Here is a 13,515-nt window from a genome sequence, read left to right on the forward strand (position 1 = left end):
ACATGTATATGTAGTACAGGCGGGGGAGGGCTGGGGGTGGTATTACATGTATATGTAGTACAGCGGGGAGGGCTGGGGGTGGGGTCACACAAATGTAGTACAGCGGGGGAGGGTGCAGTTCTGGTACCACCCATTACTCACCTGTCACCACGGAGCGCGGACTCCGGGTCTTCATGCCAAAGTAGACCTGCGGCCTATAGGAGCCCCAGAACAGGTCGGGGGAGGAGTCGGGGGAGGTGCTGTTGGGCGGTATGATGTGGGGGGAGGGGTGCAGGGTGACGACCTTCACCGCCTGGCTCCACCTGCTGTACCCACTGTAGGCGAACGCCCCGAAACCAATGAGGAAGGACAGGATGGCGATCAGCACCACGCGGCTCCTCCCACTCTCAGGGGGCGGAGCCTTCCGGGAAGATGGAGGTGGGGGGCGGGGCTCAGAGCCGCCATGACGTCTCCGCTCTCGGGGCATCCTAGAGTCTGGGGGGAGGGGAAAAGAAGAATTAATGGAGGACCCCCCAATATATATTCATAACACCCTACAATTACCCCTCCCCCATATATACTCCTGACCCTATAATTACCCCTCCCCCATATATACTCCTGACCCTATAATTACCCCTCCCCCCATATATACACCTGACCCTATAATTACCCCTCCCCCATATATATACTCATGACCCTATAATTACCCCTCCCCCATATACACACCTGACCCTACAATGACTCCTCCCCCCATATACACACCTGACCCTACAATGACTCCTCCCCCATATATACTCCTGACCCTATAATTACCCCTCCCCCATATATACTCCTGACCCTATAATTACCCCTCCCCCCATATATACACCTGACCCTATAATTACCCCTCCCCCATATATACTCCTGACCCTATAATTACCCCTCCCCCATATATACTCCTGACCCTACAATGACCCCTCCCCCCATATATACTCCTGACCCTATAATTACCCCTCCCCCCATATATACTCCTGACCCTATAATTACCCCTCCCCCATATATACTCCTGACCCTATAATTACCCCTCCCCCATATATACACCTGACCCTATAATTACCCCTCCCCCCATATATACTCCTGACCCTATAATTACCCCTCCCCCATATATACTCCTGACCCTATAATTACCCCTCCCCCCATATATACACCTGACCCTATAATTACCCCTCCCCCATATATACTCATGACCCTATAATTACCCCTCCCCCATATATACTCCTGACCCTACAATTACCCCTCCCCCCATATACACACCTGACCCTACAATGACTCCTCCCCCCATATATACTCCTGACCCTATAATTACCCCTCCCCCCATATATACACCTGACCCTATAATTACCCCTCCCCCATATATACTCATGACCCTATAATTACCCCTCCCCCATATATACTCATGACCCTATAATTACCCCTCCCCCCATATATACTCCTGACCCTATAATTACCCCTCCCCCATATATACTCCTGACCCTATAATTACCCCTCCCCCATATATACACCTGACCCTATAATTACCCCTCCCCCATATATACTCCTGACCCTATAATTACCCCTCCCCCATATATACTCCTGACCCTATAATTACCCCTCCCCCCATATATACACCTGACCCTATAATTACCCCTCCCCCCATATATACACCTGACCCTATAATTACCCCTTCCCCATATATACTCCTGACCCTACAATTACCCCTCCCCCCATATACACACCTGACCCTACAATGACCCCTCCCCCCATATATACTCCTGACCCTATAATTACCCCTCCCCCATATATACACCTAACCCTATAATTACCCCTCCCCCCGATATATACTCCTGACCCTACAATTACCCCTCCCCCCCGATATATACTCCTGACCCTACAATTACCCCTCCCCCCATATACACACCTGACCCTATAATTACCCCTCCCCCATATATACTCCTGACCCTATAATTACCCCTCCCCCATATATACACCTAACCCTATAATTACCCCTCCCCCCATATATACACCTGACCCTATAATTACCCCCCCATATATATTCCTGACCCTACAATTACCCCTCCCCCCATATATACTCCTGACCCTATAATTACCCCTCCCTCTATATATACACCTGACCCTATAATTACCCCCCCCCAATATATACTCCTGACCCTATAATTATCCCTCCCCCCATATATACACCTGACCCTATAATTACCCCCCCAATATATACACCTGACCTTATAATTACCCCTCCCCCCCATAAATACTCCTGACCCTATAATTACCCCTCCCCCAATATATACACCTGACCCTATAATTATCCCTCCCCCATATATACACCTGACCCTATAATTACCCCCCCAATATATACACCTGACCCTATAATTACCCCTCCCCCCATATATACTCCTGACCCTATAATTACCCCTCCCCCATATATACTCCTGACCCTACAATTACCCCTCCCCCCGTATATACACCTGACCCTATAATTACCCCTCCCCCATATATACTCCTGACCCTATAATTACCCCTCCCCCCCATAAATACTCCTGACCCTATAATTACCCCTCCCCCCATATATACACCTGACCCTATAATTACCCCCCATATATACTCCTGACCCTATAATTACCCCTCCCTCTATATATACACCTGACCCTATAATTACCCCCCCCCCCCCAATATATACTCCTGACCCTATAATTATCCCTCCCCCATATATACTCCTGACCCTATAATTACCCCTCCCCCATATATACTCCTGACCCTACAATTACCCCTCCCCCCGTATATACTCCTCCATTATTATGATCCCACCACAGTATATACCCCATATTGCTCCCCTCCCTGTATATATATATATAGAGACACATCTCACTCTACAATCCTCCTTCACTACATATAAACAATCTCTTTATCATTACCACCCCTCCCCCTCCCACATGTATAGATATATATACATCTCCCCCGAGATGAAGAGGCTCTGGGGGGCTCCACATACCGGTGCGGCTCTCTGATTGGCTGCGATCACCGGGAAGTGACACGTGGAGCAGAGAGTACACCCTCCGACATCTTGCTCCACCCGAGCCAGGAAGCGGAAGCGCCGTTCGGTTTTAAAAAAATACAAATAAGGGGGAGGGGTGAGTGTGCGTCGCGGTGTAGTGTCACAGTTTGATGCCTATCACAGGATGGTGCGGAAGTGACGTTGTTGCGTACTGCGCATGCGCGATGCGCTCCAAACGCTCGCGCCGTGCGTTCCAACATAGTTTCGGCAATACAGTTCAGCGAAACCATCACATAATGTTACGGAAGTGACGTTACACACAACACAAACACTGGGCCGTTCGTTACAACACTAATACTTCCCTTGTTACCTAGTAGGTTTTGCATTGCTGGGACTTGTAGTGCCTATCCTGAGCTACATGCTTCAATGTTCAGTGTCCTCATCCCTATCCCCATGCTTCAATGTTCAGTGTCCATCCTTATCCCCGTGCTTCAATGTTCAGTGTCCTCATCCTTATCCCCGAGCTTCAATGTTCAGTGTCCTCATCCCTATCCCCATGCTTCAATGTTCAGTGTCCTCATCCCTATCCGCGAGCTTCAATGTTCAGTGTCCTCATCCTTATCCCTGTGCTTCAATGTTCAGTGTCCTCATCCCTATCCCCATGCTTCAATGTTCAGTGTCCTCATCCCTATCCGCGAGCTTCAATGTTCAGTGTCCTCATCCTTATCCCTGTGCTTCAATGTTCAGTGTCCTCATCCCTATCCCCATGCTTCAATGTTCAGTGTCCTCATCCCTATCCGCGAGCTTCAATGTTCAGTGTCCTCATCCTTATCCCTGTGCTTCAATGTTCAGTGTCCTCATCCCTATCCCCATGCTTCAATGTTCAGTGTCCTCATCCCTATCCGCGAGCTTCAATGTTCAGTGTCCTCATCCTTATCCCTGTGCTTCAATGTTCAGTGTCCTCATCCCTATCCCCATGCTTCAATGTTCAGTGTCCTCATCCCTATCCGCGAGCTTCAATGTTCAGTGTCCTCATCCTTATCCCTGTGCTTCAATGTTCAGTGTCCTCATCCCTATCCCCATGCTTCAATGTTCAGTGTCCTCATCCCTATCCGCGAGCTTCAATGTTCAGTGTCCTCATCCTTATCCCTGTGCTTCAATGTTCAGTGTCCTCATCCCTATCCCCATGCTTCAATGTTCAGTGTCCTCATCCCTATCCGCGAGCTTCAATGTTCAGTGTCCTCATCCTTATCCCTGTGCTTCAATGTTCAGTGTCCTCATCCTTATCCCCGAGCTTCAATGTTCAGTGTCCTCATCCCTATCCCCATGCTTCAATGTTCAGTGTCCATCCTTATCCCCGTGCTTCAATGTTCAGTGTCCTCATCCTTATCCCCGAGCTTCAATGTTCAGTGTCCATCCTTATCCCCGTGCTTCAATGTTCAGTGTCCTCATCCCTATCCGCGAGCTTCAATGTTCAGTGTCCTCATCCTTATCCCTGAGCTTCAATGTTCAGTGTCCTCATCCCTATCCCCCTGCTTCAATGTTCAGTGTCCTCATCCCTATCCGCGAGCTTCAATGTTCAGTGTCCTCATCCTTATCCCTGAGCTTCAATGTTCAGTGTCCTCATCCCTATCCCCCTGCTTCAATGTTCAGTGTCCTCATCCCTATCCGCGAGCTTCAATGTTCAGTGTCCTCATCCTTATCCCCCTGCTTCAATGTTCAGGGTCCTCATCCTTATCCCCGAGCTTCAATGTTCAGTGTCCTCATCCCTATCCCCCTGCTTCAATGTTCAGTGTCCTCATCCCTATCCGCGAGCTTCAATGTTCAGTGTCCTCATCCTTATCCCCCTGCTTCAATGTTCAGGGTCCTCATCCTTATCCCCGAGCTTCAATGTTCAGTGTCCTCATCCCTATCCCCCTGCTTCAATGTTCAGTGTCCTCATCCCTATCCGCGAGCTTCAATGTTCAGTGTCCTCATCCTTATCCCCCTGCTTCAATGTTCAGGGTCCTCATCCTTATCCCCGAGCTTCAATGTTCAGTGTCCTCATCCCTATCCCCCTGCTTCAATGTTCAGTGTCCTCATCCCTATCCGCGAGCTTCAATGTTCAGTGTCCTCATCCTTATCCCCCTGCTTCAATGTTCAGGGTCCTCATCCTTATCCCCGAGCTTCAATGTTCAGTGTCCTCATCCCTATCCCCCTGCTTCAATGTTCAGTGTCCTCATCCCTATCCGCGAGCTTCAATGTTCAGTGTCCTCATCCCTATCCCCCTGCTTCAATGTTCAGGGTCCTCATCCCTATCCCCGAGCTTCAATGTTCAGTGTCCTCATCCCTATCCCCCTGCTTCAATGTTCAGTGTCCTCATCCCTATCCACGAGCTTCAATGTTCAGTGTCCTCATCCTTATCCCCCTGCTTCGATGAGGACACTGAACATCGAAGCATGGGGATAAGGATGAGGACACTGAACATTGAAGCTTGCGGATAGGGATGAGGACACTGAACATTGAAGCACAGGGATAAGGATGGACACTGAACATTGAAGCTCGGGGATAGGGATGAGGACACTGAACATTGAAGCAGGGGGATAGGGATGAGGACACTGAACATTGAAGCTCGGGGATAGGGATGAGGACACTGAACATTGAAGCTCGGGGATAGGGATGAGGACACTGAACATTGAAGCATGGGGATAGGGATGAGGACACTGAACATTGAAGCTCGGGGATAAGGATGAGGACACTGAACATTGAAGCACGGGGATAAGGATGAGGACACTGAACATTGAAGCTCGCGGATAGGGATGAGGACACTGAACATTGAAGCAGGGGGATAGGGATGAGGACACTGAACATTGAAGCTCAGGGATAAGGATGAGGACACTGAACATTGAAGCACAGGGATAAGGATGAGGACACTGAACATTTAAAGCTTGCGGATAGGGATGAGGACACTGAACATTGAAGCACAGGGATAAGGATGAGGACACTGAACATTGAAGCTTGCGGATCGGGATGAGGACACTGAACATTGAAGCATGGGGATAGGGATGAGGACACTGAACATTGAAGCACAGGGATAAGGATGAGGACACTGAACATTGAAGCTCGCGGATAGGGATGAGGACACTGAACATTGAAGCATGGGGATAGGGATGAGGACACTGAACATTGAAGCTCGGGGATAGGGATGAGGACACTGAACATTGAAGCATGGGGATAGGGATGAGGACACTGAACTTTGAAGCTCGGGGATAAGGATGAGGACACTGAACATTGAAGCAGGGGGATAGGGATGAGGACACTGAACATTGAAGCAGGGGGATAGGGATGAGGACACTGAACATTGAAGCTCGGGGATAAGGATGAGGACACTGAACATTGAAGCTCGCGGATAGGGATGAGGACACTGAACATTGAAGCAGGGGGATAGGGATGAGGACACTGAACATTGAAGCAGGGGGATAAGGATGAGGACACTGAACATTGAAGCACAGGGATAAGGATGAGGACACTGAACATTTAAAGCTTGCGGATAGGGATGAGGACACTGAACATTGAAGCACAGGGATAAGGATGAGGACACTGAACATTGAAGCTTGCGGATCGGGATGAGGACACTGAACATTGAAGCAGGGGGATAGGGATGAGGACACTGAACATTGAAGCACAGGGATAAGGATGAGGACACTGAACATTGAAGCTCGCGGATAGGGATGAGGACACTGAACATTGAAGCATGGGGATAGGGATGAGGACACTGAACATTGAAGCACAGGGATAAGGATGAGGACACTGAACATTGAAGCTCGCGGATAGGGATGAGGACACTGAACATTGAAGCATGGGGATAGGGATGAGGACACTGAACATTGAAGCACAGGGATAAGGATGAGGACACTGAACATTGAAGCTCGCGGATAGGGATGAGGACACTGAACATTGAAGCACGGGGATAAGGATGGACACTGAACATTGAAGCTCGGGGATAAGGATGAGGACACTGAACATTGAAGCACGGGGATAAGGATGGACACTGAACATTGAAGCATGGGGATAGGGATGAGGACACTGAACATTGAAGCATGTAGCTCAGGATAGGCACTACAAGTCCCAGCAATGCAAAACCTACTAGGTAACAAGGGAAGTATTAGTGTTGTAACGAACGGCCCAGTGTTTGTGTTGTGTGTAGCTTCACTTCCGTAACATTATGTGATGGTTTCGCTGAACTGTATTGCCGAAACTATGTTGGAACGCACGGCGCAAGTGTTTGGAACGCATCGCGCATGCGCAGTACGCAACAACGTGGCCCGTGTTTGTGTTGTGTGTAACATCACTTCCGTAACATTATGTGATGGTTTCGCTGAACTGTATTGCCGAAACTATGTTGGAACGCACGGCGCAAGTGTTTGGAACGCATCGCGCATGCGCAGTACGCAACAACGTGGCCCGTGTTTGTGTTGTGTGTAACATCACTTCCGTAACATTATGTGATGGTTTCGCTGAACTGTATTGTCGAAACTATGTTGGAACGCACGGCGCAAGTGTTTGGAACGCATCGCGCATGCGCAGTACGCAACAACGTGGCCCGTGTTTGTGTTGTGTGTAACATCACTTCCGTAACATTATGTGATGGTTTCGCTGAACTGTATTGCCGAAACTATGTTGGAACGCACGGCGCGAGCGTTTGGAGCGCATCGCGCATGCGCAGTACGCAACAACGTCACTTCCGCACCATCCTGTGATAGGCATCAAACTGTGACACTACAGCGGAAGTGCTCCATCAGATTAGACGACCCGTCAGATTGTGTAAGGGAAGTGACGTTCCTTCGCCGCCATCTTGCTACACCCCGCAGTCCTCCCCATTAATGAAAGTGAGAAGGTGGTGTAGTGTCATACAGGGGCCAGCGGACATCTTGTTACACCCACCGGAGTCTTGCGTTTCACCATTAATGCGACTGAGAACTGCGGTGCCGGTGTTGTAAAAATGTCTGCGACCCATGAAAAAAAACAAACCCCGTATCGTGGGGTGGACGGGGCTGCTGCTGTTTTACAACACTGTTATAAATAAGTGTGACATGTCACATTGGGTGTAACAAGATGTCCGCCTGCCCCTTCTCACTGTATCCTTGCTGTGCAGGAGTGCGGGGTGTACCAAGATGGCGGAGATGGAACGTCACCAATTCTGACGGATCGCCTAATCTGACAAAAAACAAGCTCTGTGCAGATGTCTTTACTGTCAGAGCAGTGTATTAGTGTATGGAGGTAGGATGTCTTTACTGTCAGAGCAGTGTATGGCGGGAGGATGTCTTTACTGTCAGAGCAGTGTATGGCGGGAGGATGTCTTTACTGTCAGAGCAGTGTATGGCGGGAGGATGTCTTTACTGTCAGAGCAGTGTATGGCGGGAGGATGTCTTTACTGTCAGAGCAGTGTATGGCGGGAGGATGTCTTTACTGTCAGAGCAGTGTATTTGTGTATGGAGGTAGGATGTCTTTACTGTCAGAGCAGTGTATTTGTGTATGATGCAGGATGTCTTTAGTGTCAGAGCAGTGTATGGTGGGAGGATGTCTTTACTGTCAGAGCAGTGTATGGCGGGAGGATGTCTTTACTGTCAGAGCAGTGTATTAGTGTATGGCGGGAGGATGTCTTTACTGTCAGAGCAGTGTATTAGTGTATCGAGGTAGGATGTCTTTACTGTCAGAGCAGTGTATTAGTGTATGGAGGCAGGATGTCTTTACTGTCAGAGCAGTGTATTAGTGTATGGAGGTAGGATGTCTTTACTGTCAGAGCAGTGTATTGAGGCAGGATGTCTTTACTGTCAGAGCAGTGTATTTGTGTATGGAGGTAGGATGTCTTTACTGTCAGAGCAGTGTATTCGTGTATGGCGGGAGGATGTCTTTACTGTCAGAGCAGTGTATTTGTGTATGGCGGGAGGATGTCTTTACTGTCAGAGCAGTGTATTTGTGTATGGCGGGAGGATGTCTTTACTGTCAGAGCAGTGTATTTGTGTATGGAGGTAGGATGTCTTTACTGTTAGAGCAGTGTAGCTGTATACAGAGGATGGATAATTACACTGGCAGTATAAGGGTGTATTTACTGTCAGAGCAGTGTATGGAAGGATTCTTATACCAGCAGTATAGGGAGGAGGTAATTACTGTAAGAGCAGTGTAGATTTTGTTCCTCAGTATTAGCGGGAGGTGATGTGGGCGGTGCTATCCGATAGCTGTGATGTCATCATTCCCTGAAGTTCTCTGTAGGAACAATTTTCAGGAAGGGGGCGTGTGATAGGGCAGGTCCGTCATCATCCCCATCCTCCTCTCAGGTCACCTCCCATCCTCCTCTCAGGTCATCATCCCCATCCTCCTCTCAGGTCATCACCTCCCATCCTCCTCTCAGGTCATCACCTCCCATCCTCCTCTCAGGTCATCACCTCCCATCCCCCTCTCAGGTCACCCCCATCCCCCTCTCAGGTCATCACCCCCATCCCCCTCTCAGGTCACCCCCATCCTCCTCTCAGGTCATCACCCCCATCCCCCTCTCAGGTCACCCCCATCCTCCTCTCAGGTCATCACCTCCCATCCTCCTCTCAGGTCATCACCTCCCATCCTCCTCTCAGGTCATCACCTCCCATCCCCCTCTCAGGTCACCCCCATCCCCCTCTCAGGTCATCACCCCCATCCCCCTCTCAGGTCACCCCCATCCTCCTCTCAGGTCACCCCCCATCCTCCTCTCAGGTCATCACCCCCATCCTCCTCTCAGGTCATCACCTCCCATCCTCCTCTCAGGTCACCCCCATCCCCCTCTCAGGTCATCACCCCCATCCTCCTCTCAGGTCATCACCTCCCATCCTCCTCTCAGGTCATCACCTCCCATCCTCCTCTCAGGTCACCCCCATCCCCCTCTCAGGTCATCACCCCCCATCCTCCTCTCAGGTCATCATCCCCATCCTCCTCTCAGGTCATCACCTCCCATCCTCCTCTCAGGTCACCCCCATCCCCCTCTCAGGTCATCACCTCCCATCCTCCTCTCAGGTCACCCCCATCCCCCTCTCAGGTCATCACCTCCCATCCTCCTCTCAGGTCATCACCTCCCATCCCCCTCTCAGGTCACCCCCATCCCCCTCTCAGGTCATCACCCCCATCCCCCTCTCAGGTCACCCCCATCCTCCTCTCAGGTCACCCCCCATCCTCCTCTCAGGTCATCATCCCCATCCTCCTCTCAGGTCATCACCTCCCATCCTCCTCTCAGGTCATCACCTCCCATCCTCCTCTCAGGTCACCTCCCATCCTCCTCTCAGGTCATCACCTCCCATCCTCCTCTCAGGTCACCCCCCATCCTCCTCTCAGGTCATCACCTCCCATCCTCCTCTCAGGTCACCCCCCATCCTCCTCTCAGGTCACCCCCCATCCTCCTCTCAGGTCACCTCCCATCCTCCTCTCAGGTCATCACCTCCCATCCTCCTCTCAGGTCATCACCTCCCATCCTCCTCTCAGGTCACCCCCCATCCTCCTCTCAGGTCACCCCCCATCCTCCTCTCTCAGGTCATCACCCCATCCCCCTCTCAGGTCACCCCCATCCTCCTCTCAGGTCACCCCCCATCCTCCTCTCAGGTCAGCACCTCCCATCCTCCTCTCAGGTCACCCCCCATCCTCCTCTCAGGTCACCACCTCCCATCCTCCTCTCAGGTCACGCCCCATCCTCCTCTCAGGTCACCTCCCATCCTCCTCTCAGGTCACCCCCCATCCTCCTCTCAGGTCACCCCCCATCCTCCTCTCAGGTCACCCCCCATCCTCCTCTCTCAGGTCATCACCCCATCCCCCTCTCAGGTCATCACCTCCCATCCCCCTCTCAGGTCACCCCCATCCTCCTCTCAGGTCACCCCCCATCCTCCTCTCAGGTCACCCCCATCCTCCTCTCAGGTCACCCCCCATCCTCCTCTCAGGTCACCCCCCATCCTCCTCTCAGGTCATCACCCCATCCCCCTCTCAGGTCACCCCCCATCCTCCTCTCAGGTCACCCCCCATCCTCCTCTCAGGTCACCCCCCATCCTCCTCTCAGGTCACCCCCATCCTCCTCTCAGGTCATCACCCCATCCCCCTCTCAGGTCACCCCCATCCCCCTCTCAGGTCACCCCCATCCTCCTCTCAGGTCACCCCCCCTCCTCTCAGGTCACCCCCCATCCTCCTCTCAGGTCACCCCCCATCCTCCTCTCAGGTCACCCCCCATCCTCCTCTCAGGTCATCACCCCATCCCCCTCTCAGGTCACCCCCATCCTCCTCTCAGGTCATCACCCCATCCCCCTCTCAGGTCACCCCCATCCTCCTCTCAGGTCACCCCCATCCTCCTCTCAGGTCACCTCCCATCCTCCTCTCAGGTCATCACCTCCCATCCTCCTCTCAGGTCACCTCCCATCCTCCTCTCAGGTCATCACCTCCCATCCTCCTCTCAGGTCACCCCCATCCTCCTCTCAGGTCATCACCCCATCCCCCTCTCAGGTCACCCCCCATCCTCCTCTCAGGTCATCACCCCATCCTCCTCTCAGGTCACCTCCCATCCTCCTCTCAGGTCATCACCCCATCCCCCTCTCAGGTCACCCCCATCCTCCTCTCAGGTCACCCCCCCATCCTCCTCTCAGGTCACCTCCCATCCTCCTCTCAGGTCATCACCTCCCATCCTCCTCTCAGGTCATCACCTCCCATCCTCCTCTCTCAGGTCATCACCCCATCCCCCTCTCAGGTCACCCACATCCTCCTCTCAGGTCATCACCTCCCATCCTCCTCTCAGGTCACCTCCCATCCTCCTCTCAGGTCATCACCTCCCATCCTCCTCTCAGGTCACCCCCCATCCTCCTCTCAGGTCACTACCTCCCATCCTCCTCTCAGGTCACCCCCCATCCTCCTCTCAGGTCACCCCCCATCCTCCTCTCTCAGGTCACCCCCATCCTCCTCTCAGGTCATCACCTCCCATCCTCCTCTCAGGTCACCCCCCATCCTCCTCTCAGGTCACCACCTCCCATCCTCCTCTCAGGTCACCTCCCATCCTCCTCTCAGGTCACCCCCCATCCTCCTCTCAGGTCACCTCCCATCCTCCTCTCAGGTCACCCCCCATCCTCCTCTCAGGTCACCCCCCCATCCTCCTCTCAGGTCATCACCTCCCATCCTCCTCTCAGGTCACCGTACTGAGGATTCTTCTTCTCTCAAAGGACATTTGGGGGTCCCGCCCTCACTGGGTTCACCAGCTGACATTTCCATATAAGGTGGTGATGGGGGTTGGGGGGTATTTGGGGGTCCCTCTATGATTGGGATTGGCCGGTGAGGGAGGATATTTGGAGGTATGTCTGGTACCCCACGGGGGAGCAGAGGGTTGTTGTGGAGATTGTGAGGCGCCGCTCTATGGAGGAGATGGGTTCTCCATGTTGGTGATGGAGAGCTGTGATGAGACTGAACATTCCGATAAAGGACATCTTCGGAATGGTCCAAGACTATTAATGATTTATCCCCCCCCCCCTCTCTCCAGGAGGGGGTACAGCAAGTCTTGTCCTGAAGAACTGAAGGGGCGTAATTATGTTCCCCAGGGGGGCAGATGTCCTGCACAGATCTAAGGTGCTCAGGTACTTATAGGTGGCATCTTATTGCCATGAGATGATCATGGAGGCCCCACCATAGGTGTCCTTTGTGTACCTACATAACCTATGGCAGATGACCTTTCCTATCACATGATGTGGAGGTTCATTAGATGGGTGTACTGGTGTAGAAGCCGAGAGTCAGCCCTTTCCATTGGGTGGTCTTCATCAGGTGATGTGGGGAGTCAGATTACTGTCCTGGTCTAGAAGCTGAGAGTCAGCCCTTTACATTGGGTGGTCTTCATCAGATGATGTAGGAAGTCGATTAGTCGGGTGTACTGTTGTAGACGCTGAGAGTCAGCTCTTTACATTGGACGCTCTTCCTCAGAAATGTTAGGAGATGGGTGTACTGGCCTAGAAGCCGAGTCAGCACTTTATATTGGGTGGTCTTCATCAGGAATGTGGGGGAGTTGGCAAGATGGATGTACTGGTGTAGAATCTTGAGAATAAACCCTTTACATTGGGTGGTCTTCATCAGGAATGTGGGGGAGTTGGTAAGATGGATGTACTGGTGTAGAATCTTGAGAATAAACCCTTTACATTGAGTGGTCTTCATCAGGAATGTGGGGGAGTTGGTAAGATTGATGTACTGGTGTAGAATCTTGAGAATAAACCCTTTACATTGGGTGGTCTTCATCAGGAATGTGGGGGAGTTGGTAAGATGGATGTACTGGTGTCGAATCTTGAGAATAAACCCTTTACATCGAGGGGTCTTCATCAGGAATGTGGGGGAGCTGGCAAGATGGATGTACTGGTGTAGAATCTTGAGAATAAACCCTTTACATCGAGTGGTCTTCATCAGGCGATGTAGGGATTCGGTTAGATGGATGTACTGATGTAGAAGCTGAGAGTCAGCCCTTTACCTTGAAGGGTCTTCATCAGGTGCTGGAGGGA

The 13,515-nt window shown here is 51.7% G+C and overlaps 1 protein-coding gene across 1 annotated transcript in view; it reads right to left on the reverse strand.

Annotated features, from left to right (window-relative positions):
* The window catches only part of MOGS (mannosyl-oligosaccharide glucosidase), a gene marked incomplete in the record, with an annotated part of 29,037 nt that overhangs the window by 14,987 nt on the left and 535 nt on the right, over nt 1-13,515 (reverse strand). Inside the window, 1 exon segment of the mRNA XM_077478272.1 lies at nt 142-474. Coding sequence (XP_077334398.1) covers nt 142-474 — 333 coding nt within the window.

The sequence above is a fragment of the Lithobates pipiens genome, unplaced genomic scaffold (assembly GCF_037356315.1).
Source record: "Lithobates pipiens isolate NorthernLeopardFrog02 unplaced genomic scaffold, aLitPip1_a1.2 Scaffold_13, whole genome shotgun sequence".
Classification (NCBI taxonomy): Eukaryota; Metazoa; Chordata; class Amphibia; order Anura; family Ranidae; genus Lithobates; species Lithobates pipiens.